The 26,258-nt window shown below is 39.7% G+C and overlaps 4 protein-coding genes across 5 annotated transcripts; 1 reads left to right on the top strand and 3 right to left on the bottom strand.

The window, feature by feature from the left end:
• Positions 1–638: 638 nt before the first annotated feature.
• On the bottom strand, positions 639–5,975 carry LOC103476168 (ubiquitin carboxyl-terminal hydrolase 50-like). The gene is made up of 12 exons (XM_017308465.2): positions 5,849–5,975; positions 4,772–4,903; positions 4,579–4,675; positions 4,099–4,217; positions 3,950–4,020; positions 3,151–3,276; positions 2,978–3,073; positions 2,779–2,907; positions 2,575–2,703; positions 2,450–2,490; positions 2,312–2,346; positions 639–1,604 (listed from the first exon to the last, which is right to left on the bottom strand). The coding sequence occupies exons 2-12, from the start codon at positions 4,854–4,856 to the stop codon at positions 928–930; spliced, it is 1,605 nt and encodes a 534-aa protein (XP_017163954.1). The 5' UTR covers positions 4,857–4,903; positions 5,849–5,975; the 3' UTR covers positions 639–927.
• Positions 5,976–6,001: 26 nt separating this feature from the next.
• LOC103475995 (E3 ubiquitin-protein ligase RNF19A-like) lies at positions 6,002–9,662 on the top strand. Its single transcript, XM_008428009.3, has 5 exons — positions 6,002–6,107; positions 7,098–7,201; positions 7,416–7,510; positions 8,448–8,618; positions 8,706–9,662. The coding sequence occupies exons 2-5, from the start codon at positions 7,099–7,101 to the stop codon at positions 9,156–9,158; spliced, it is 822 nt and encodes a 273-aa protein (XP_008426231.1). The 5' UTR covers positions 6,002–6,107; position 7,098; the 3' UTR covers positions 9,159–9,662.
• A 102-nt stretch (positions 9,663–9,764) lies between these two features.
• On the bottom strand, positions 9,765–14,832 carry cirop (ciliated left-right organizer metallopeptidase). Its single transcript, XM_017308464.2, has 14 exons — positions 14,436–14,832; positions 14,276–14,369; positions 14,089–14,140; positions 13,847–13,996; positions 13,353–13,478; positions 13,155–13,236; positions 12,424–12,569; positions 12,173–12,356; positions 12,040–12,109; positions 11,866–11,962; positions 11,574–11,681; positions 11,070–11,201; positions 10,155–10,261; positions 9,765–10,068 (listed from the first exon to the last, which is right to left on the bottom strand). Exons 1-14 carry the CDS (start codon positions 14,761–14,763, stop codon positions 9,882–9,884), a joined length of 1,863 nt encoding a protein of 620 aa, XP_017163953.2. The 5' UTR covers positions 14,764–14,832; the 3' UTR covers positions 9,765–9,881.
• Positions 14,833–15,929: 1,097 nt separating this feature from the next.
• Positions 15,930–24,933, bottom strand: lrp10 (low density lipoprotein receptor-related protein 10). Of its 2 annotated transcripts, none has more exons than XM_008428005.2 (10): positions 24,809–24,933; positions 22,945–23,121; positions 22,794–22,826; positions 22,242–22,386; positions 21,616–21,809; positions 20,979–21,529; positions 19,862–20,298; positions 19,284–19,478; positions 17,990–18,119; positions 15,930–17,788 (listed from the first exon to the last, which is right to left on the bottom strand). In XM_008428005.2, the coding sequence occupies exons 2-10, from the start codon at positions 22,991–22,993 to the stop codon at positions 17,129–17,131; spliced, it is 2,394 nt and encodes a 797-aa protein (XP_008426227.1). In that variant the 5' UTR covers positions 22,994–23,121; positions 24,809–24,933; the 3' UTR covers positions 15,930–17,128. The 2 variants fall into 2 exon arrangements, with proteins under 2 accessions (XP_008426227.1, XP_008426228.1); XM_008428006.3 differs by lacking the exon at positions 24,809–24,933 and adding an exon at positions 24,638–24,787.
• Positions 24,934–26,258: the final 1,325 nt, after the last annotated feature.

Raw genomic sequence — 26,258 nt, 5'->3', positions numbered from 1 at the left:
CTGTACGTCCCGCAAGAGCTGAATCCCTGCTGCCGCAGGTGTCTGAAGAAAAGGGGACTGGTGTAAAAGCTGTCGGTGTAAACAATATACCCAGAGCCCAGGTAGTCTTTGTTGATTAATGTGTTGACAACATTGAAAGACAGCCCCTTCCCTGACGCCGTTTAAGATTTGCCAGCGTACAGCTGGAAATTGATGGTGTAGCCGTTTACATCTGCCAACACGAAATATTTTATGCCCCACTTTGTTGGTTTGGATTTCATGTGTTGTTTGATACTAAGCCTGGCCTTGGTCACGATTCACTCACTTCCCACAGTGGCGTAATAACACAATGCATACTTGAAAGCGTCGTTGCATGAATTAAATGCATTAAATGGTCATTTTCATGTAAATCTTCATTTAACCATCAGTTCCAGCCTTCTCAAAATTGACTGAGATGTGATAAAAGCAGAAAACATTTTGAGCAAAATTCTATAATGATGCCAGCTCTGTACAAATGAAGAAATCACTAAAACATCAACATTGTTACTAACTTCAAATTGTTAGAAAAAATTAAGAGTTTGCAACTATCCTTTTTTATTTTGTTCAAAATCTTAAAACTATCAATGCTCATACATAAATAATACATGAACAACTGTCAGTTCTTTTAAACTAGTTTATTTATATAATGCTGTAGAAATGGTTTGTTCTCCTGGATCAACTAATCTTCTTAACACATGTTTGGTTGAACTGATGAACATAAATCAGGACGTCGTCATTTGAAATGATAAAGAAAACAGGACAACCAAAATCACTGAAGTCAGACCTCAGTGGTCACATTTAGCAGCTACACAAAGACAGCTAACATTATAATTAGTTTCTCCGTGAATAAATATAAAAGTTTTTTTTTTTTTCTGTGAATCAAACCTTAATTTTAAATGAATGGGTTCTTTATTTCCAGTGTTGCTTTTTTGTTTGAGTCCTCTTGCCTGGACTGTGAGGTTTTTCCCTTTCTAGGATTTTAGATAAATCTGAAGAGTAAACACCACTGTTATAAGTCTTTCTAGTAACTCTCAGGCCATTTCTTTGAGTTGATGCCACATCTGGATCCTCCCAGTTATAAATCACATCTGTGGTTCCTCCAGGCTCTTCTCTTTCTTTTGTAGGGCTGTAATAATAAAGATGTTTGTTTGTATTATAGTTACCCAGTTTGTCCCTGGACTCATTCACTCCTCTACCTTTAACAGGAGAGGTGGAGCTTTGATGAAACATCCACTCTGAGGATTTATCTGTGTTGTTATAACATATTTGCTCATTTGAATCCTTTGCTTCAGTGTCTGCTGGTAGCCACATGAATCCCCGTGGTTTCCTTGGTGATGTTCTTTGGTTTGATTGTTCATTCCCTCCTCTGGAAGAGTTTGAATGTTTCTTCTTGATCTCATCATCTCTGGTCATATCGCCATTCAAATGCCGCATGTTTTCTCCTCTATGGCTTCCAGTTTTTAGGAGATCTTCAAAGATGAAATCGTCTCTTGGTTTTGCCTCATCATATCCGTCTCCAGTTTCAGGTGACAGAGCAAAACGATCTCCCAGAGCGCTCCCATCAGTCTCCTTGGGCCGTCCGCTCACTTTGAACAGAAACAGGCAGAGTTATTAACAAAAACAAACAGCAGAGGGCGTCTTATTCCAACAAAAAAACAAGTTTTGGTAGGATTAAAACAAAAATGGAAGTAGCGTTTGATAAGAAATGCTCATTCTTTAGATAACACAATCTTATCATATGCTGTAGTTTGTACATATAGCCTATTTAAACAATAGAAACAAAGAGAAGGAAAACATCTTAAAATGCTCTGTTATCCATTTACACATGTACAGCAGGACAGTTGTTCTCATACCAGCGAGTTTAGATTAAGTCTATTCCAGAAGAGCCTGCATTCTACAGAGTGGCCAGAAGGGGGAGTCCTCCCACTTGATTTTTTAAACAGCGTGTTTTCAATATCATCAATATTATTCTTATTTAATGTAAAAGAGATTCAAATCATGCTCAATAATCCCGACTCTGGGAAAAACAGGTTATTCCCACTTGGGTCTATAAAACCTTTTTAGTTTTGATTTTAAAAGGAAGTTTATTATAGCAGGAATTTTATTGACACCTTTAATAAGCATTGAAGCGATCATAAAATTCTGACCACCAGATCTATAACACTGATGATAAAATACTATTCATCATTGTTACAATACAATGATGTCACATTTTCAAGTTAGGTAAAAGGGAAAATCTAAAACCTCAAGGATTGTTGAGGGTTAAATACAAACTAAATCATTTCAAACTTACCCATTTTGTACATCAGGAGATAAGCTGTCGATGATCTGTTTCAATGGATCAAAGTGAAAGAAAAACAAAAATAGAAATCAGAACCAGGACAGATTTTTACAGAAAATATCCATCATTTTTGTGTTAAAGTTATTTTACCTTATTTGGTTTTGTCCAGATTTAACATAAACTTCGTTGATCTGCAAGATTTTAAACAAGTTATTTGACCTTCACATTGTTAAAAAAATTTAACTATTTATGAACAAAAAAAAACAGAGACTTACACATTTAACAGTGTTGTCATTGAAGCAGTACCAGTTTCCAGTTTCAAAGGATTTGATGTCTGCAGTGTAATGACCTCCCATCAGATCACCGAAGTGATGAACCACGGCGTAGAGGTTGTACCTGCAGTTCTGGACAGTAGAAACACATCAAGTTAAAATAAAAAGAAGCTGAAACTGAATATGTGTGAATATACTGGTAAACACCTTGACTTCTAAAGTCTGGGCCACATCGACTCTGCAGTGCAGCTTGACGTAACAGTTCTGCTGATAATCAAAGGAGAACCTCTTCAGCAGCAGCGTCAGAACATCTGGACAGTGCATCATCTCGTACTCCTGTACGATCAAAACAGCTGCATGTAGAGGAGAATGATATGAAAACACTGAAAAACAAAACCTGACTTACAATGTCGGCGTCTTGCTTTTGATTGCAGTGACTGCAGAACATCTGGTTTTCTTTGCTGACTCTTTGTGGCTGAAAAAAACTCCTCCAGCCTTTCAGCTGGAAACAGAGAAGGCTGGTTAATCCTGCATCTTATTTTGCTCCAAAATGTGAGTTAAACATGAATAAAATAATACCACACTGTAGCTTCTGGACTTTGAGTCTCCCACTGACAGCGGTAAAACCCAGAAGAAGTTTGTTGAATCGTTTGTCTTCCTGCAGTTTAAACACGTGGTTTTATGATTCAGCTCACCTTTGAATATCTAAACAGAAGAAAGAAGTTACTGGTGTGTTAGTGACACTTAAAAATTAAAAAGAATACAGTATTAATGGATTCTACTTTAAGATACAAAACTATCAAATGCTAAAAAGCTAACACTTTTTATGTAAATAAGGAAAAATTAAAAAATGATAGGAAAATCCAACCAAGTCCATATAAATTATTTACAGTTAAACAGATTCAGTAAAAAACTAATAGGATGGATAATAAAATAAAATCAAAACTTCTAAGTATCAGCCTAAAGGCTTGTGTATCCGTGCAACATGGTAACTGCAGCTTGTCATTATTTCTTTCAAATAAATGATCTTGCTTTCATATTTTTACATCACAAAAATGTAAAAAAAAAATTACATCCTTCATTTAAAGAGGGATGTTGCTGTAAAAAAAGTCAACATGCTTCTTTAATACAGCAAGATACAGAAATTGTGTGTATAGTTTTTGAATTTATTTTAACACAAAACTGAAGAGAAATATTTAATTGCATGTATATTCCAGGAATTTTCAAAATATCTCAATAATTTATATATTATATTTGTGAAAAATCAATTTAGCTTTTTAGTCTGTATTATTCATCTGCAATATATTACTGTTAATATCTGAAATAAATACCATCTTGTATTTTTGATAATAATTATAAATATTGTGTATTTTTTTACCTCAGAGGCGTTTGGATTGGTACGACAGAGGATCTTCTCAAAGTACTCAGCAGCGTCACGTTGTTCGAAAACTTAAAACACACATAATTAAAAAAAGGTTTGAATGTTTCTCAGGTCTTCAGAGCGCTCACTCCTGGATCCAAACTCACCGTCTTTGATGCCCAATGTTTTTATAATGTTGTGTGTTTTGGCCACGTCTCCCTCTAAAGCATGGAACAGCTCCCCCAGGTGGAAATCAATGGTTTCTGCTGGACTTTTACTCCAATCTCTACAATTAGGAGAGAAGCAAAGACAGAATATTATAGTTTAAAGTTACAGTCTGCAAGTGTCAAATGTTTTGACTTTGAACCAACATATTTATTTTTAACTGGTCATCTATTTAATAGTTTCTAACCTTTTGTGTATGACTTTGTAAACATCATATGGTTCATAAATGCATTTTTCCTAACCCATCCCTAAAAGTGAGTGCTTTTATTGGAAAAACAGCCATAATCTGCTTCCTCTAAACCAAGTGTAGATTTGAAGAACACATGACCTGCTGTAAACGGGCACTAAAGACATAATCATCGTCACTATAAGGTTTTGATTTAACGTCTTTTAAAATATAAGACTGGGAAAAGGTCCCAAACCTTTTTACTGCTTCCCGAAACTCTTCAGTCATGAATAAAACCTGCAGGACGCTGTTCAGGTAGCAGGTCAGCCCAGGACTGCTGAGGCCCTGGTAATCTACAGACACAACAGAAACAAAACGACTGAAACCATTGAGATTCAGTTATAAACAAACTGAATCTGAATGGTTGTGACTTACTGAGCCTCACCCACCTGAGATGGACAAGTTATCGAGTTTATCTCTGAATTTCATTACTGTGTAATGATTTAGTTTGATGTTGAATCGGGGTTTGGACATCTTGGCATTTGAATGTTTTGTTGTTTTTTTCCATACAATGATTCATCCTATCAAGACAAAAAAAAAGGCAAAACAGGTATTACTATAAAACAATTTCAGAGATCAGGAAAAATTATTTAGAAAACCAATAAAAAGTTGTGCCACAAATTGTCATGGTTTTCCCTCTTGCAGAAAAAACCCACAACATGATGCTGCCACTCCCGTACTCTACAGCTAATTCTAAAGTTAAAAATCAAAAATGGCCCAACACTTAAATTTGAGGTTCATCAGACTACAGGAAATGTCTCCAAGAATTAAGGCGAGGTACGGGAAAATTGCAAGAGTAATTTTATGGATGGCCTTTAATTTTTACTTGAGTAAAAATTAAAAATATGTTACAGCAGTGCCACTTCATTAGGTACAGTTTGTTTGGGTAACCTACTCTTACCAACCTTTCCCAAAAGTTTATCTTTATAGTTAACTTTTATAAAAGCGCATGAAGTTAGTTTTTGAAATATGTGGAAACACTCAAGGTGATGAAAAACAAGAATGTGCAAATAAATGTTCATTTTAACTTTTAGATAGTTGGTTTTTAGAAACAGATTATTAAAAGTCGGCCTCTGAAAAATAACGATCAGTTAGTCAGTCGGCTAACAACCGCATGATTTATCCCGCCAAAAATGATAACAGCGTCATAAAATACGATTTATACCCTCAGGTTACAGCCACGGTCAAATATTTGCAATATTTTTAGTGTAAATGATCCCGTTATGAATGAGAGCACAGATTGGAGGTCAGTGAAAGCAGCTGTTGTGTTTTGGGGGTGTCGTTGAAACCCATGCAGCTTCTCCTCCGTTATTTCAACGAGTTGACTTTATATACAAATATAAACCAGAAAAAAATATATAAACTATATCACAAAGCGACTGCAGCAAACTAGACCTGACTGCTCAGATAACAGCTGTGATAACTGTAACCGTAAAGTGAAGAGAGGTAAATACTAGGAGACTCACCCAGCAGCCAGACTGAACGTTATAACGCTGCTGTCTTTCACTTTCGCTATCAGTCCGAACAGGAAGAAAGAGGAGAAACAAGCCGAAACCAACAGAACCATCTGCTGCTGGACAGACTTTTAAAAACTTCACAGAAAACCTGAGAATCTGGGTGAAATACCTCTCCAGAACTACGGTGTTTTTAAGGGTCGCTGATCTACTTCCGGGTTTTAACAAAGAGTTAAAGGGGAAGTTGTTAGAACTACAAACTGAGCACAAGGTAAGTAAAACAGCCTATGCATTTATAGTTATTAATGTATTAAATGTATGGACAGTATCGTATAAACCTAAATTATAGCTGCTCAGCTCTGAAAAAATTTATTCATCTAATTTTTAGCAGCTACCTTCACATAAGAGCTATATTTTGGTCATTTTATGGGTGTTTTCTCATTTCTTCAAATCTTTAACCAGTTCTGTTAATGACATTGTTTTTGTTTGTTTAACCAAATTAAGATCATTTAAGTTATGTGCCTGTTTAGGAAACTCTCTATAATTCAATGTCAGTGTGGAAGAGTTAGGCATTTCCCTGAGTGAATAAGTTTTATTGTTTACAGTTAGTCAGCTCAGGAAGTTTCAAACTCAAAACTAAGCACACCAGCATAATTTATTTATCTTTATTTTGTCATTTTGTGTAGTTTATTTGAATCAAGCTGTTACCTTTAGAATATACTCAGGTTTAAAACAAATACCAAAACTGTTTTTTTTTTTATTTCTAATAGTAAATGATCACATTTTCACTATAAAAGACACTTTTTTGTGTTATGAAAGTCATTGACTCAATGTAGGGAGATTATGGACCATTTTAAACATGTTTTAAAAACTACATTTTGAGGGTGTTAAAACATAGGCACTGCTGACATTTGTTTTTATCATATGGATATTGAAAACAAAAGTGTTCCATTTTAAAAACACACCCAGAGGCTTAAATACTAAGAGAATACAGTTTAAATATGTGATCTGCTGCTAAGATGATTTATTAAATAGTTTTTTTCCATCTCAGGGTTTATGGGATCGTGCATCTCTTGTCTATCCAACATCAAATCAGTCATAACATTATGACTACTGAGGTGTCTTAAAAACCTTGAACTAGTTCATTTTGTACAGATCAACTGTTAAAGTAACTAATCTGTTTTTAATGTCTGTTTTATATTCTATTGTTTTATATTATTGTCAACAGGATCAATTATGTGTGATTTTTTTCCCCCCTTAGAATGAACATGAGCATTCAGGAGCAGGACTCACCGGAGAAGAAATACGACCCACTAGACAAAACTCTGAAGTTTGTGAACAGGGGAGATGACTTGGATCCAGTGTGTAAGAAATGTCTTTTTCTGTGACTCAGCTGTAAAACAACATGACGCACAGAACAACCTCAAGGCAAAAAAGCAGCAGCTTACGGCCCCAAACCCAACAGTGTTAGCTGTCTTTCATTGCTGTTACTTGAAAATCCCCAAACAGCCTCATTTTCTATTTAAATTAGCAACAATTGTCACCGTATATCTGATGTACAACTTTTTAATCTCCACAGCTTCTGATTTTAATTCTCTCAGAGCTGAAATGTCCTGCGGCCACGCAGTCACTCCTGATTCCCTGACCCAGTGGTGTCGCAGTCAGCTGGACGAGGTACGGTAAAGACTCTTCACGCAAACTTATAAAACTATCTGCTAGACCAGAGACGAACCAAAGCATGAGGCAAAGAGAGTTGACAGACATTAAGATCACTGAGGCACCAAAAATACCAAATCAAATCAAAGATATGATCAAGACAGTTATATGTGTTAGAAATTTGGAAAAAATAAAATACCCCCTCACCCCCCAAATTTGTCATATAATTCTAAATATCCTAATCAAATTATTGGGTTAAAAATGTATTTGATGTCCAGTTCTCAAATTATGACATCTCCTGTAGGGACAAGCATCAGCAAAAATAAAACAAAAATCAAAAAATTCAAAATAAAAAGTACATTTAGGTTTATGGGTTGAATCAATAATATACTGTTATTTAATGCAGTAATAAGCATCATAAATCTGACTTAGTTTTGCTGAAGCCTCTCATTTTAAACAGAAGCATTTACCTGCAGACATCTGGAACCGAAAGTTGAAAAGTCACATCAGCTGTTGTAGCAAGAATCAGTTTAAAGAACATCTGAAAATGATCAGGATGTGTTGAAACTATTGACCAGCTGCAGTACATAATATACTCCACATCTCCAAACATCTAAGAACTAAATATTTCCTAGTATCTCTTAACTCTCTCTTAGAGATGGAGATTTTGTAATATATGTTTTTTCCAGTAAAACATTTTGTTTAATGCATCTTTAAATGTGTTGCTTTTAATTCATGTGTTTTATTTCCACCTATACCTGCATGTCAAGTTTGTAATATTTAATACCTAAAAAGATGCTGTAAGCCAATCAGTCACAGTTAGACTTCAGTTAAATAAAGGATAAGAAGCAGGAAAAATATTGGTGGCCCCATACGCTGTTTCTCCTCAGGCCAGGGAAATTACCAATCAAGTTTTGACCTGTTGTTCCAAAGGATCCGTGTTTTATTCTTTAAGGGGAATCATAAATTCAGATGTCCTGCGGTGCTGGAGGGAACCAAGCTGTGCAAGAAGCCCTGGTCGTACCAGGAGGTGCGCAGACTGGCTGACCTGAGCGTTGATGAAATGGAGTATTTTGAGCAGAAGATGGCCTCCCTGTCTGTGTCAGAGTACTGCGAGGTTCAGTCGGTGAGTCGACAAATGATCCACACATCTTTTTAAACTAAATAAAACACTGAAACTTAGCGGTTGAGCCTTTTCTCCTTTCGTCGTCAGTGTCCAAAATGTAAAACCACCGTGGAGAGGAAGGATCTGTCCAACCTGTGCGTCCAGTGTGTCATTTGTACCGCTGACCAGAAGAAGACCTACCAGTTCTGCTGGCAGTGTCAGAAGGAGTGGAAAGGCTCGGGGCCTCGGTCGGATCGCTGCAGCAACGACGACTGCATCAACAGGGACCTGCAGCTGCTGCAGACCTGCAAGGAGGTCAGCCTGCCTGAAGTGGCGGGCGTCACCAGCTGCCCCTCCATCCGGGCCTGTCCCGTGTGCGGCATGAAGGTGGAGCACAACCGGATGTACTGCAAAAACGTGACGTGTCCTCGCTGTAGCTTGACGTTCTGCTTCGTTTGCCTGAAACCAAAGAGCGAGTGCTGCAAGAGCAGCTCGCCGTACAGCATCTGTCCCGGCGGCGTGGCGCCGAGGCAGACATGCGTCCCTGTGTGGAAGAAGTGATGGAGGACAGTTTGTCTGGTGGGAAGATTCACCAGAAACATACAGGAGGATTTCTGGAGTTTAGGACATGTTAAAAATTATTTCATGTACAGAAAATGTTAGTCATTCACAAATATTCCAGCTTTAAAACTTTAGTTATGATACATTAACAGTATGTCAGTCACATTTGAAAGATTACATAATGAATCGTTAAAAACCTTTTGTGCTTTAAAGGGAGATTTATTATCTGATAGAATAATAAATCTCTTCTATAGCTTGTTTGACTACATGTAAAATTTGTTTAGTAATATATTGTTTTGACTTTGTTTTTAATCACATTTCTAACATTTAATGTTTTCATGCTTATGTGATTCTTTTATTTAGTACTTCATGAAAGAAAGTAGCATTTTGTAGAGAAGCAACCAAGATAGACAAATATATTAAGGCAGATGCTACCAAGAGTGATTCCATCTTCATCTGTGTTATTGCTCATTTTTTGTAAAAAAAATAAAAATAAAAAAAAGTGAGATATTAGCTTGAAGTCCTTTCTTTACTCTAAATGTTGTTTAAATATCATCATTTATTACTTCACTGTCAGGTTCACAGTGTTTTTATTGAACTGTCACTAACTGCCACTGAAATGATAAATAAACAACCTATTAAAATCATCCTGTCATTTTTACAAAATATCTCAGATTTCAGCATCACGGTTCTATTTGTTTTTGTTTTTTTAAGCTGAGTTTTCTACAGGTGATCCTCTGGAGCCACAGAGCTGCTCCTGAACATGCAGGTTCTACATTTCCAGTACGAAACCAGCAAAGCGGCCGAGACGCAGACAGCAGCACCGAAGCAGAGCAACACGGTCTGCACAGTTACCCTGAGAGGAGACCGGGTCACATCCTGGGGTGAAATGATGGTCCAATCAGGGCCACTGTTGAACAGAAACCAGAGACATTCATTTAGTAGAGGCAGCATCATGCTGTAGAGCAGAACAGTCTCTGGTTGAAGTCGACTTACCATGTGGAGAAACAAGAGGATGAGTTTCTGTCTAAAGGAGGGGAAACGTCAGGATAGAGACACAACCGTCTGTCAGGACAAAACACTTCCCCTCCGTACCCTTTAACCTGAGAGAACAGGAACACATCATGTTTATGTTTTTATACTAAACTTTATACTTATGTGGAGTCAAAGCCAAAAGTCTCAGTAGTAACACACATTTCTTACGTTTCCATAATGAACTAAAGACCAATAAAAACATTTAATACTTTATAAAAGTTTTATTTGCACATATATGGAATTTATATGAACATCTTTCACCCCCAGTTGATGTCTGGGGTGAGACTAACAGAACCGTTAAGACCCAGACTGAGTCCTAAAGCTTTTTCACTGTAAATAAAACCTCACACCTGTTTGGACAAAAACGTTATTTGAGGAAAAGCAGCACTTTACTGCATGTGAGTTTATCTTGGAACAAAAATGGCATTTGCATGTTTTGTTCTTTGTTTTTTATTATTATTTTGGAGATACCCATTGGTAAAATAAGAATGTTTTCTAAGCACATCTGTCTGTCACTCAGCAGGCTGGTTTTTGGAATGGTAAGACATTTCAGCTAATAAAGATATAAATCTGGCTACTCTGTTCAAAAAATTTAAATATATATTAAATGTGATATTTAAAATAAAAAGAGAGGAAAAATTGTAAGACACGTCTGTCAGTGTTAAACTATTTGATCACACATGTTCAATGCTTGCACAACTTTTAAATTACAGATAAAATTTCTTAAAATGCTAGTGTAGAAGTTTAACTTTGTAGAGACAAAAACACCTGCCTTTATTTTAAGAGATTATGCTTGCTTTATAGTTAGATTAATTTATTTGACAAAAGTATAATTTTTAGAAAAACCCACAGAAGCTGAATTTGCTGTCATCTTACCTGAACGGCGCCTCCTGCTGGGCAGTCCACCCATTCAGAGCCAGACACCTGGATCTGGAACCTGTTGGGTCCAGAGCATCTGTGTCTGTAGCAGCGACCCTCAGCAGAGCTGCTGGTCCAAACGTCACCGACCTGGTTCAGATGAAAGACGGGAAGAGAAAATGATGTTAAAACAAAAGAAAAATTCAGTGTTTCTCTTTTTCAGTCAGAGCATTTGGGACAATATTTAAAATACTACCAGATCTATTCCTTTATATGCCCAAAAACATAAACTGAAGACAAGTTGTTACTTTTTAATTAATAAAAAAATATTAGATTTGTTGTGGGTGTGAATGCCGATATCTTGTCCGTAATTTTACGTTTTAGTTTCACTCCTTTTCTAATAAGTTAAATAAGTTAAACCTAAAACCAAGTTTGGGCTTCTGGGAATTGCGTTTTGATTTCCCTCTGACATTATCATCCTGTAAGGTTTTAATGTTTTATAGCAGAAACACACACACACACCTGTCTGCTGAGGCTGGAGAAGAAGCAGCGGCTGTCAAAGCCAAACATCTCTCCGCTCCAGTTTTCTGCAGGAGACCATTTTGTGTTTTCTTTCTTCCAGCATTCACTCTGAGGAAGAAGAAAATGACACGAAACAAAAAGAAAAAGACTTTAACAGATGTAACTGGACCAACCGCGACAGTTCAGCAACTTAAAAACACATATGTGGATATAAGGGAAAAGGAAAATATAATAAAAGTAAACAGAAGGGAAATAAATAGTGATTTCTTTTTTGCTAAAGATGACAACTTACTCCGTTCTCCAGCGGCTTATAGACCCGACAGCCTTCCAGGTACGGATCCGTCTGACATTTCCCTTTGTGGAGGTGAAGGAAGTGACATCCAACTCCACTGAGAGCAATCAGGAAAAACAAGTGTGAAAATAATTGATGCTCCTGCTACAATCAGATACAAACCTACAACTTTACCTTCCAGAGCAGAAAAAGGTTGAGGAGTTGTCCTTGCAGGTCGACAGAGAACCAAATTTGGTTCCTTCACCTGATAAAATAAACAAAATTCAACCTGAATCCTGCACATTAGTCAGTTCATGTCATTTCTTACCGTCTCCCCAGACCAGACTCTGAGCACGGCTCAGGTTCACAGAGTACCACCCCGTGTCCTGCAGCGCCGCCAACGTGACCGGGTCGATCCGGACTGTGGTCGGGTCTCCCAGCATCGCCGCCATGATGGATCCCTGCAGGACCCGCGACTCCCAGTGGGAGGAAACTTTGCCTGCAGATGCATCCTGAAGAGCGAAGGTTAAAGTCAGGCAGGTGATAAAAAGTGATGCTGACCTTTGACCTTCTCAGCACCAGGTTCTCCAGAGGCCCGCCCAGCTCAGGGTCAGAGGACATCAGGTGTCTCTGCAGGGCTGAGACGACGGCTGGAGTGTAAATCCTCGTCTGTCCTGATCCGTCTGAGTGAATCACTTTATTTTGAGGAGAACATGAAGAAGCTCCTACATAAGGAAAGAAACACAGAAGTAGATGTGATTTTATCTAAAGTTAAATTAAAGCAGCTAATTTTAAAGAGGCAGCCTGATGTGTTTTCCAAGTAATTAAATGACTATGTTAACTTCAGCTGCTATAAAGTATGATTTTAAAGAAACTTGAAATTGGGTCTCTGTCTCTTAAGAAACTTCTGCATTTTTAAACGACTCCTTCAGGAAGTCATCACTACTTTGCTCCACTTTTAATATCTTTGCAACATTTTTACCAGCATTGCAGTTCAAACAGGTGTTTGCTAATGCTGCTGGTTAGTCTGAAGGAGCCAAGTGGGGCAGGGCTGAAGCTGAGACGCTTGCACCTTGAAGGTATTTACACAGCTGAATGGTTGCCATGGAGATTAAAGGATTCCTCAAACATGCATTTAAGAATCAAGGCGACACTCTCAGTATGTTTTTTGATGAGGAAATAACTTTATAACATGATGTAAAGCTCAAAAAAGTCAACTTTAGATAATACTGCCTCTTTAAAATAGATTGTGCTTTTCAAGCCTCTAAGAAAATAAAAGACAAGAAGAGAAACGGACGTTTTCTAAAAACCTTGATCTGATGGACAGTCTTGCCAGGAGCTGAAGAGATCTCTGGAGAACCCGAGTGTATGAAACATCTCATGGATCAGAGTCTGGAAAGCAGATAATCACAGACACCACAACCACAGTTACCCAATTTCTGCTTTGCCAGCTCAGACTCATCACCTCAGGAGATTAGAAGTGAAATTATACATAATTGTGTTTAAACCTGAACTGTAGCCTGGTGGCTGTAGGCGGCGCCGCTCAGCCTGTCCCTGCAGAGGACCACCACACCGGCCACAGGACGTCCCCCGGCGTCTGTCTGGCAGTGGACGGCGTAGGCGAGGACACCAGGCTGAGTGAGCAGGACAAGACTGGATTTATCAAAACATTGATTATGAGCTTCAGCATTTCACACACTACAAATATACACCAGGTGAGGGTTTTTGGAGTCCATTTATCTGGTTATTATAGACAACAAGAGTGTGACTGGATGTAGCTTGAAATATAAAATCCTGCCAAATATCAGATCCAAGCTTTCCTTTGCAGTTGAGGTACTGATACTGTAATCTGATACATTCTGCAGCTTTAGACAAAAAAAAAATCTATTGTGTGATTTAAAGTGACATCAAATTATTTTAGAAACACAACAAAAACATAGAAAGAAGAACGTTTCCAATATATAATCAAACTCTGATCAGATGTAGGGAAGTGGATGTTTACCTCTGCTCTACATTTGTCAGTGGCTTGTACATGGATATAAATCAGGAAGTCGGTGTCAGGAAGTCCGACTCCCTCTGGTCTGAGGACGGTCCTGTGAGGAGAGTCAGCCTCTGGGTAAACGTAGCATCCAGACAGATGATCTTCTGGGATCTGTTCACGCAGAGGGAAGGTAGAAACACGATGGATGTTGAGTTTTATAACATCTGGAGAGAAACAGCAGAGTTGCTGGACCGACTGCTTACTGTGACGTCCAGACACGTTTCAGTTCTGTAGCTTCTGTTTGCTCTTCCACACCTGGAATCAGAAAACCATTACTGCTAAATTCAATACAAAAACATGGAGTAATGATATTTGTCCCCTGGAATCTTTGGAGCATTTCTTAGTGAATTTTAAATACTTTGCATATAAACACACTAAGTAAGCACTAACCTGTTGTAGTTCAGCAGGCTTGAATTCCTCCAGACAAACTTGCAGTATTTGTTGACGTCTCTGCTCAGCAGTAACGTTCCCACAGTTCTGCTCACTATCAGATAGATTGAGTTAGTTGTCTTTATTTATGTATGTGTTGGTGTGTTTGTCTGTTTGTCACCTGACAGTAAAGACGACACCACCCTCACAGCCTCTTCCAGAGCTTTCTCCAGCCTCTCGCTCTCAGGTTCAGACAGTTTGCAGCTTTCTTTGGCCCTCCAGGTTTTTATCCTGAATGGCTGCAAAACGCTGGAAGGAGGAGGATGGGTTGTGTTTTCCAGAAACATCCTCCTCTGCTTGACTTCAGGTCTTGAATGTCTGGTTTGGTGTCCAGAGATTGGCTGGGTTCTTGGCTGCATGGATGCTGATCTAGTCGCTCTGACCTGAGCTTCATCAGAAACACAGCTCTGTTTGGCAGCAGCCTCCAACACGGCTACCAGCAGCAGCATCCATACACAGATCCTCTGAGATGGAAAGAAAGATTAGGCTAAAGATGCTAGCTTGACTTAGATTTTTAGTTTGGATCAGGATGCAGCTGAACACCTGTCAACAGTGACAAACTAAACTAAAATACAGCTCACCACAATCTGAATGTTGTTACATATTCACATTTACCTTCTGAGTATCTTTGTTTCTTGAATTCATTTTACATTTAGTCAGATTGGTTTCTCATTACATTTTAATGATTTCTTAGCATTTTATTTGCTTTAGTTAGCATTTTATGTTCTCCACTCCCCCTTTTGATGTTTAAGTTTTTGGTGTGTTTCTTTCTTTAAAGCACTTTGATTTGTTCAGTATATGAATGGTGATGAAAATTAATAATGAACACCATATTGAACAGTAAAGCACAGCAGCGGCAGCAAATCCTGTGGGGATATTTTTCTTCAGGGATGAAAAACCTGGGGAAAAATGGATGCAGCAAAATACAGAGAAATAGTGGAAGAAAATTTGTTACAGCAACACAAAAAAACTGATAATTCATAAAGACCTGAGAGAACATAGGGCTTCGTATAATGATGAAACACTGGAAGCGCACTGTGGGAAAAATATCAAACTAAAAATACCATAGAATCTGCAATATTTAGTTCTACAAAAATGAAACCGTATACGAGATTTAGAAACGCACGTTAAAAATGTAGCAAATCATCCGAGCCATCAACTTATGTTCCTGTGAACACATTAGCATAGTTTACTTGTAAGAGCCTTTGTGTGCAATACTCAAGTTAAAATAAGCCCAGGATTAAAAACTGAAACATTTATACAAAAGCCTTCCTTCTCATCAGCTCAAAGTTTCTGCAAACAAATAAATGAAGGCAGCTTTAAGTCTTTAGCTTCAAATACAATCGGCCAGTTAGCTCCCACATGCTTTAAAGAAGAGACGGAGATGACTTACCTGGATTTTTACATCTGCAGCTCCAGATGTTTCCATTACTCAGCTGGAAAACAGATGCGACTCCATCTATCCTGAAGAGCTTCTGTCTTCCTTCCAACGTTTCCAAATGGCGTTAACTCACCAGCATGTTTGTTTTCTCAGGATTCCCGAATACAAAGCACAATGCAGCATGAGAACAAACCTCTCCTCCCCCAGTTCAATAAACAAACATCACACGACACATAAAAGTGCAAATTGTTTAATCTCAGCCACATTTTTACTTATATACAGTGAAGTTGACCTTATTAAATCATAAAACCACTTTCTCTTTTATTTACCTAAATACATTGCAAATTTGAAAACTTCTGGCTACTCCACATGGACCCTAATACATTCAACAAAGCAAAGATTAAAACACAAGAACTTAAAGGAGGCGGGGAGAAAAAAAACAACAATAAAACAACAACAAAGATCTGGAGCTTTCTGGAATTAAAACACCTTTAAAATGTACGATAAGAACACGGATGGCACGCCACAAGTCTCCTGTGTCAGAAAGCAATCGAGTCCTGTAAGATGCTGAGGTCGTCTAGAGGATTCGGGGCCCTCTTCGTCACACTTTACACACACACACACCTGCCACTACGTCAGGCACCGAAGAGATTGTCGCTGAAAACGTTTCCTTTTCGTCGGTTACATTCATCCACGTGGGAAGGGTTCACTTCGACGGGTTTGCACTAAAAACAACGTTTTGAAAAGTTATTGCCAGCTTGCAGAATAGTACACATGCAAAACATTTTTTTCTTCTTCTTCTCTAAGTTACAATAAAGCCGCTAAAGTGTCGATGATAACGTGCATCCACGTGAAGCAAATACGAGCCTGCGCGCGTGTTTCTGTGTGCGGTGCGAAAATCCAGGACGTCTTGATTCGCTTCAGCTGTCTACAGGAAACTCCTCAAAAGGCACTTAGAGGGAGGGGGAAACGACGAATATTTCTTCAGCTAACAGACTGGATGCAAGTGGCAGAAGTTCACGCAGTCACACAGTCTACCGCAAGACTAAAATGCAACCTCATTCACGCAGCTGCAGTCACACAGACGCCATCATTCAGTCTGACAGTAGCCTGCCTCAGTAGCTGGATAAGGGGGGAAATCCTTCTGTGCAGGCCAAGCTTTATTTAACTAAGTGCATCCGAAACTAACTCGTCTCCACGTACGGAAGCTATGGCCGTCGTTTTTATTTTTCATTTTTAAGGGAGGTCCTCAAAAACAGTCCGATATTGGGTTTAAAGTGTCAACAAGTGGGAACATTTTTAAAAGGCACCGGACGTGCACAGGGAGGAAGAGTCTCGCTAGGGGGCGCTCCTGTGCTCAGAGTCAAACAGACGTGGAAAGACTGGGTTGTAGTTAAGAGGAGGAAAAGACGAGGCGCGAGGAGGAAGTCATGTTAGGTGAGCATGGGAACGTCGTCCTCTGAGGTGTTGTCCTCAGACAGCGGGATGAGCAACACCTCGTCGTCTGAGGAGGAGGATGAAGAGGAAGAGGAGAAGGAAGGTGAGGCCGAAAGAGGCATGTAGTTGGTGGAGGAGGACGAGGAGGAAGGGGGCGAGGGTCTGAAGAGGGAGATACTCAGGCCTATTGTTTGGAAAATGGAGGCCAGGGAGGGGCTGCTGGGCGGGACGGCGACCGGAGGGGTCTGTGGAGGAGCCGGGGGGGCGTACGGCGGGGGAGGGGCAGAGAAGACGGGCGGAGGGGGGAGAGGAAGCAAGGGAGCAGATGCCTCTTCCTCCTGAAGCTGCTGCTGCGGCTCAGTCTGAGCCAGCAGGCCGAGTTTCTGAGGCACTGGCTGGTTGACGGCCTCCACGGCCAGCGACGACCGCGCCAGGACGGACTGGCTCGCTTCCTGGCCAGGGGCGGCAGAGTTCGCCTCCTGCTGGTTGGAGCCGGAGGTCTGGTTCTGTCTGCTGGAAGTCCTGGGGATGAGGCCCCACCTCCTCATGCGGCGAACGATGCGGCGGACGAAGCGCGGCCGGCGCCTGCGGTGCGGCGAACTGGAGGCGTCCTGGCGGAGGAGCTGCAGGATTCCCCTCAAAGACAGAGACGAGGTCTGATGGGAGGAGCAAACGGAGACGAGAACAGTGGTCAAAAATGACATCATCACCTGACTGCATTTCCTCCATTCAGCAAGAACCACCTGCGTTTTCACTACAAATGTGTGTTTTAGCACACAATAAAACTAAACACCAGCTACATTTGAATTGAGAGTCTTTTTCAGATGTAAAGCTGATGTCATGTCTTGCCCTCTGACCTCATTAGGACTCTCTGTGGGGAAGTCCTCCACCGGGGGGATGATGCCCTGGGCGATCAGCTGGCCGTAGGACGGAGGAGCCTGCTGCTGGATCATCTCTGCTTCCAAGCGGCTTATTGGAGCAAACATGCTGCCACAAGAAACACAAGAGGCGTTCACACAAAGTCAGGAAAAGTCAGTACACATCTTTGATTTATTTGCGTTCTACAGGAAAATGCAACTCAAGAAATCACAAAGTCCTCATGTGGTTTTAACTTTGTTTCGTAACCTAATTTCATGCTTGTGTGTTTAGAGGGTTGCATAAGCCTAAATGACTGAAAAAATGCTGTACATTTTTATGAGCACACTCATCGTGACTCAAGGGTCCAAGACGAGCCAGAACATGACAAACATCTCCTGTTTTCCTCAGGTGACTGCAGAGTGAGCAGACACCGCTGTGAGGATTAATCTGCAGGTCTAATGGGAAACTAAATGTTTCCAACCCAATCATAAGGTGGTTCAGGAACTGCAGTTTTAATAAGAAATATCCTGAATTTCTTATTCAAACTAACAAGATCAATCAAACAAGACTCCGACATATTTTAATTAAACGTTTCTGTGTTTTTCCAGATATTTCAATCATCAGAATTTGTTTAAATGTTAGTCAGCAAACTTAAAAATGGCCTTTTCTTCAGCAGTGGAGTTTTGTGTAGCGACTGTGCATACACGTTGTGCTGATTGAGTGAGTTATTCTTTTCTGAAATCTTTACCAAGACTTTCTGAAAGTCTTCATTAGTCATTATTGGCATTTTTAGAAATGTTATTATAATTCTACAATAATATAATAGTATAACTCTATTTGAATTCAGCATTAAGGCCTGTAAAGATGATAATTGGAGTCTTCGTGAGTTTAGAAATTCTTTCAAGAAAAAAGCAAGGAAAGAAATTAGAGTAAAGAAAAAAAATAAGGGCACATCAAAAGGAAAATAGAAGGAAGTAAGGAAACAAAGGAAGAATACCAAGAAGGAAGGAAGGAGGGAGGGTAGGACGCAAGCAAAGAAAGGAAGGAGGTAAAACAGTCAGGATAGAAGAAAGGAATGAAGGGCAACAAAAATAAACAGAATGGAGGCAGAACAGCCAAAAATGAAGGAATGAAGAACACAAAGAAATGACAAAACATTTATGGAATAAGAGAAAAGTCTGGAAACTTTTTCCCCATTTTTCCAAACTTGAAACACTAAAATCAAATTCCGGAAGCTGAACCGGTTTTCTTTCGCCAAGCTGTGATGAAAGTGGATCACAGGTCAAAGGTTACCTGTACTCTCTGGTCCGGAGCGAGTACAGTTTGCAGGTGCAGCCCATGGCGATGACCAGCAGGAGTCCGCAGATGAGGCTGCCCACCGTTGCCGCGGTGATGACCTTCCGGGGCAGCGTGACGGTGCAGTCGAGCTCGTCCGTGCCGTCCTTACAGTCCACCTGGCCGTCGCAGCGCCAGCTCTCAAACACACACCTGCAGGGGGAACGCAGGGCCGAGTGTTACCAGAGAACGAGGAAATTCATCCGCCGACTTGTTTGCTGCAAGACTCAACAGGAAACCATGAAGAGATGCTGAACGACCGATTTCAACACACTATGCTACGTTAGAGGCTGTAATTACAAGACTGATTTGAACAACCGGTTTGAAACATTAATTCAAAGAGTGAAGAGAAAATACAGACAAAAAGTACAGCTTTAGGGGATTTTTAACATCAATAATTGGGATTTAACGAGGCAATAAATCACATTTCTTATAAGGAATTTATAACGATAAATGATAAACGATTCTATAAAAGACCTTGTTCTAACATGTTATATGAGTTTATAAAGCTCTCTGTGTCCAGTGTGAACTCTGACCTGTTGCTGTCGCAATGAAAGGTCCCGGGCTGGCAGACGCTGCAGTCCTTCTCGTCGCTGCCATCGGTGCAGTACAGCTGGTAGTTGCACCTCTCCGTCACCGGGTAGCACACCGGCGTTCCCGGGTAGCGACTGGGCGGCAGCGCTCTCTGACTCGCCAGGCCGCAGGCGAACTGGTTCTCGCTGCAGCCCCTGCAGCCCTGCTCGTCCTTGCCAGTCTCGGGGCAGTCCCACTTCCCGTCGCAGCGCTGCTCCTTGGTGAAGCAGCCGCCCGCCGCGCCGCCACACCGGCTCTCCCACGGCGGGCAGTAGCTGCCCACGTGGAACGTGGCTTTGAAGCCAGTCCCCATGGAGCTGGCCGCCTTCTCGAACACCAGCGACATAAGGCCGGTGTGGGACTCCACTTTGAGAGATTTGTAATTCAACGCACTGGTGATCTGTTTGAATGCAGATACACATCAAAATATGTGTGATTTTTGCATATGTTGTCAATATTGTGTTCTATTATTTTACATTATTATTACCATTTCACTTGCTAATAGATTTTAGACCATCTGGGGAAACGTGCTGCAATATACGCACAGGACTGCCGAGTTATTCAGTTTGTCTATGTTATTGTTTGTCACAATGTCAAATTACGATGAATAAAAAATTGTCCCAGAAGTCATTCCAATAAACTATAATATTGACATTTTGAGACCATTTTCAAGTAACACAATGGTAATGAAACACATTCTCAACAATCAATACACTTTAAAGTATAATGAAGATTTAACACTTTAACTGGAAGACAATTTAAATGACAAATAAATTAAAACAACAGAAACAACAAATATGAAGTCTCTGTAAACAAAACTGTCCTTTAAAAATGGACTAGCTGAGACCAAAGCAGCAAACTGAAGACTTTTATCATCCAGTTTTTAGTAGAAAGAGAGAAAAGAGAAAAACAATAAATCATGCAGATGGAAATGATTGAGTTTGTTTTAAGTTATTATGTGATTAATTGATTTATTGTTTATTGCAAAGAAACCTAACGAATAAACAAAGTTATTAAAAACAAACACAGTGTGGTTTATTAGAAACATCTGGTTGCAGTTTTTCCGAGACGTAAACTCACGTTTTTGATGATGTCTCCTTTGCCCCCCTCTCGGTTGTAGACGGTGAGTCTGTCCCAGGAGCCAAGCACGATCTGCTGCAGGTCCAGCCTGAGCGGCCGTGAGTCCTGCGGGTCCAGCGTCCAGACGCACAGCATCCTGCCACCCTCAGATGACGGAGAGGAAAAGGTGCCATAGAAGGTCTGAAGCAGCCCCCCGCAGGGCCACTCGATGGGGGTGGGAGTGGCGACCAGCTCCTTCTGGGTGGGCTGCTCCGGACTGGTCCGGCCCGAATCCCTCAGGAGCGACCAGTCGTCGGGGAAGATGTACCGCTCCGTCGACCTCACCCAGCCTTTGTCGACGGTCCTGCCTTTCTCAGGGTCCCGGTCCGTGTTCCTGTCTGTGTAGGTCAAAGGTCTCTGCTCCGGGTAGTCGATGTAATCGTCGCAGTCCTCCTCGTCTGAATGGAGGTCATCATTGAGGCACTCCACCTGCCCGTTGCATCGCCAGGAGAGAGGCAGGCAGCGGCCGCTGGGACACTGGAACGACGTCTCCGACGGACAGTAGCCCGAGTCTGGACAGCAGCGAACAGGAGTTTCAGACAAAACAACAGATTTCAGCAATAAAACAAAAACAATAAAAGAAAAACTAAATTCATACCTCTGGCGAAGTTTAGCATAAATGAAGACACGGGGTAGGAGTGGGGATAAAACTGGTGCACCAGGGTAATGTTTCCTCCCGGGAACTCCATCGGCTGCGGCAGCTTGTCGCCACAGAGGACATGCTGCTCTCCTCCCGACGAGGATCTGATGGTCAGTCGTTCTTTCTCACACTCAGCAGAAAACTGAGAAAAGCTGAGGGAGAAGGTGGAAATGGCAAATTAGCAAAAACTAAACCATAAACTCTGATCTGTCGGCTTAACTCGCTGAACCGGCAGGACAGAAACGTTTCATAAACAAAATGCAGCATGAAATACGGTTTTATTTGTGGTGCCCACAAATGTGACTGGAATAGATAAGAATCATTTCAACAAGTCCTACAGATGCAATAAAAATAAAATAAAAAATACAATCAACAAAAAAGCAACTGATAAGACTCGTTTGTCTTTAACAAATATATTCTTATTGAGTCTTGAGGACAAAAATTGCTTTAAATAATCCCAAAATCAGTAACAATGACTTTTGTTTTGTTTTTGCCTTAATAAAGCAATATAAGGTAGAAATGTTGAGCTCTGCTGGAGTTTTTTATTAATGGGAGAGAAAACTGAGCCTTGTCAGCATCCGTACCTGAGAACAATGGGCTCATCCTCCAAGCCCTTGATGATCCAGCAGTCAAAGATGACTCCAAAGTGGTAGGACCAGCTGTGGTACGCAGAACTCCGGATCTCTCCCACTTTACTGTCGATGACCTGAGAGCCGCGGCCGCACTGGGCTGCCAAACAGGAAAAAAACAGGATATTAAATTAATGCACTCATCAATTTTCAGACAGCAACATTACCAGAATGAAATTTAGTTATATTTATGTTCAGGATAGTAACCATGAAACAAACACTGATATACTGTATATAGGAGGAGTGAAATAGGGCAGGATTTACTGAGAATCACTGCCATGTTTTTCCATTTTCATCTCACATTTTTACTATCTCAGCTATGAAGCTCGACAAACATGGTTTTCTTATATCATTAAAATAATAGAAAACGTTTTGTGCTTAATACATGTTATTGCTAATGTTAAAAATAGAGACTTAGTTCAATCAGGAAAAAAACAAAATCACTAAAAACATTTTTAACAATCTGGCCAAAACCATGAATTTCTTGTAGGCAGTTCATGTACTTACTAAAACAGGCAGCAGGCTCAAAATGGCTGCATGCTGAGAGGGGGGGAAGCAAAAACAGAACCAGTCAAACAAACACAGGGCAAACAGACACCAGAGCATCAAATGAGGAAGTTGTAATAAGCATAACAATAACTTTTATAGCGTCACTCACCTGTTATGAAAATTAGAAGGAGCGCAGAGGAGGTGTGACTGACTGTCATTGCTGCAGATCTGCTCTTTGTCTTTAAAATGAGTTAAAACTGTGAAGACTTGGAAGGTTTAAAAGAAAATGTAAAAAATGTCAGAGAAGTCCCATTTTAGAGGAGGGGGAGGTTCAGGAAGACTTTGCCTGCAAAGAGGAAAAAAACAAGAGAGCATACATGAGAAGTATGTTGGAGGGATGCAACTTTAACTGATTTAAAAGAAACAGAAGTGACATTTTCTCTGAATATGCTGCAACATAATTAACTAAATCGATGGTTGAACGATTACAAATATGAGTTTTACAAATAGATGTGGGTGATGTGCCAGAAATGTCCAGATTTTTACAATTAAATCATTTCTTTTTTTAAAAACAAATTTAAAAAGGTAAACAAAAACACTCGAGGAAAATCTACTCTTCCCACAAAAGCTGTAATTTATTAAGCTAAAGGAAAGGGAGAAGAAAACACTGACGTATTTCTGATGAACAGTAATTGACAGAATATGCTTTGGCATCATTAACATGATCTACTACCATCATATCGCTCACTTATTACAAATATTCCAAAATATTTACGTAGAGCACAAAACTAGGGAGTGTGATGCAACAAGGTGCTTGCAGAAAACACTGCATTGTTTGCACATTAAGCCATGTTTAAAAAATACAGATAAAACAGGAGGAATGGCTGGGATTTATCTTTATGACGTAAAGTAGACAATTAATTAAATACGTGTATCATATAAACACCGCAGAGCTGGAAAGTAATTCAGGCAGACTCCAAGGAGGAATTGTAGAAAAAAAAGCTAACTCTAGAGTACAATTCTCGTATTATCCTGAATAAAATATTTATTAAGGTATTTTAATTATATTATTGTTAAATATTGCACCAATGTCAACTGTGACTAACCCACCATGTCCTAAATAGTCTACCATTTTCATCATAACAAATGCAACAATGGTCTCCCTGAATATTTGGATTATTATAAGTATGATCTATATTAGCTGCTGGCCAGGTATTATTGTGACAGAGTTTCTTCCAATGGAACTGAAATGTATTTTTCCAGAACTGGGTTTTATGGGAGAAAGCCTTTTTTTTTTTGCTTCATAAAAAATCAAAACAGCTCATTATTTAGTTATAGTACTTCTAGTTTAGTTCCTCATAAGTAGATGTTATAAGCAGAGTTTCTTACATAGTAAACCTCCCGTTTTTAATAATATATATGTAGTCTATATGTGTCAAATCTTCAGTTAATACTGTTCTTGGTATAAATCACCAACAGATATTGGAAATATAAAGAGCGTAGAATGATCGGTAACTTAACAGCTTTAGGCAATAAATCAAAATATGACGATATTTTCTCCACGCCCACGACACAAACAGGTTATTTTGGTCTGGTTAGCACGCCAGACACAGAGACTTCCTTCCTATAATCTACTCAACAACGTCGGTTAAAAAAAAAAAATGCTACCATTTCCGTGCACAAATCCTCCCATAACAAACATTCCCCACGACTATTTCTAAAATATTACTAATTTCTGGCTCGTTTGAGTCATTTCCTACCGACATTTGTGTTTTTTGATAAGACTCTGTCCCGTGAGGCGAGATTAACAAAAACAGTTTCGGATTGAAGGATTAACAGCGAGCTAGCTTCTAGCTACTTACATCCTCAGCTTTTGTACAGCTCGTTCAGTCGCGTTAATAAAACACAAAACAGCAAGACAGGTCTTTAAAACGCCACACGACACGTTCTAGTGCCCACAGAAACCACAACACGTAACTCTCAAGGGGCTGCTACGAAGTAAAACCATCGAAAACAAGGAACGAAAGCGTTACCGTGCTGCGGGCCTCTCTTGTTGTCAAGTTCTCAGCTACTTCCGTGTGATGCGGCTCATGACGGGATGGGCGGGGCTTGTGACGCACACAAACTGGCTCTCTTTTCATTCACAAAAAATACACATGTGGCTCATTTCAATGAGAGTTAAATGGTAATTCTTCATTTTTGACATATCTGTGACCGTTGATAGTTCATCCGTTAATTTAATGGGACGGTATTGATTGATTAAATCGGATGTGAAAGGTGAAATGTGGAATTTTCACCACCAGGTGTCAGTGTCAGCTCGGATAAACGTCCTGTTATTTTCATTCATAGAAATTATTAAAAACAACATAATACAATAAGCAAAGTATTGAAGTGGCATTCTCTCTTTTCCATGCTTCTTAACGACCTTTTTTGGCTTATTCTATTATGTGTCACAGTGAAGTAGAATCAATCAATCAATCAAATTTTATTTGTATTGCACATTTCAGCAGCAAGGCATTTCAAAGTGCTTTACATAATTAAAATAAAAACAGCATGTGACATTGAATAAACAGTGAGGAAGAGAAAAAGAAATCTTCAGGTAGATTCTGTGGAGAATAGTTGAAAAGGTATTTGTGTGAATAATGTTTCTGTATATTTTGGTAATTGTTCTTTCCCATCAGAAACCCTCAAAGACAACAAAATAAGGAGTTATTTAGTTTTCCTTTTTGAAATGCAGAATATTAAATTGAAACACGAGCTGTTTTGTGGTCAAAACAGAAATTGGATTTTGTTGTTGTTTCATCTTCTTCTTTTTAGCTTTAAGCTAACAATAACATAAAACTGTCAAAGAGAAACAAAACCTTGGTCGGTTTTCCCATGTTTTGGTACCCTCATGATGTCACTGTTCATGTATTATAGAGGGAAGTACTGACTGGTCACATCCATCTCACACTGTTATTTATCATCAAAATGTTGCATACAACTTCATGCAGATGTTTATACTGAATAAAACATACAAAAAACGTTAAACACTGTATTCTGCGTGAGAAATGAAATCTATCAAGATGTCAGGAAGAGATATGTGGACCTCCATGAATCTACTTCATTCTTTTGAATGATAACCTCATGCCTGAAGGTGCCCGAATGTGCCATGTTTACCTGTTCAAACAAGTCCACTCAAGCATTAAAAAGAAGAAGAAATCAAACCACTGTGCTGTTCAGGGAACAAGAATCCCCAGTGTTTTGGTGCAAAATGAGTCTATCAGTCCGAGACTTTGTGAAGTCTGAAGCTGGCGAGAAAATTTCAACATCCAAAGTGAAACAAGTTCTGTACTTATATGAGCTGAAACACCACTCAGAGAGGAGGAGGCCATTAATCTGAAATCAGCATAAAAAGACAGATTACAGACTGCAAATGAAAAAAGCATCTTAATCTTTGCAGATGTATGCTGTGATGTGATGAAGCTAAATTTGAAGTGTGAA

This window comes from Poecilia reticulata, chromosome 18 (assembly GCF_904066995.2).
Source record: "Poecilia reticulata chromosome 18, P_reticulata-male-v2, whole genome shotgun sequence".
NCBI lineage: Eukaryota > Metazoa > Chordata > Actinopteri > Cyprinodontiformes > Poeciliidae > Poecilia > Poecilia reticulata.
Note: the sequence above shows the minus strand (reverse complement) of the source record. Positions and strands in the feature narration are given on the sequence as shown.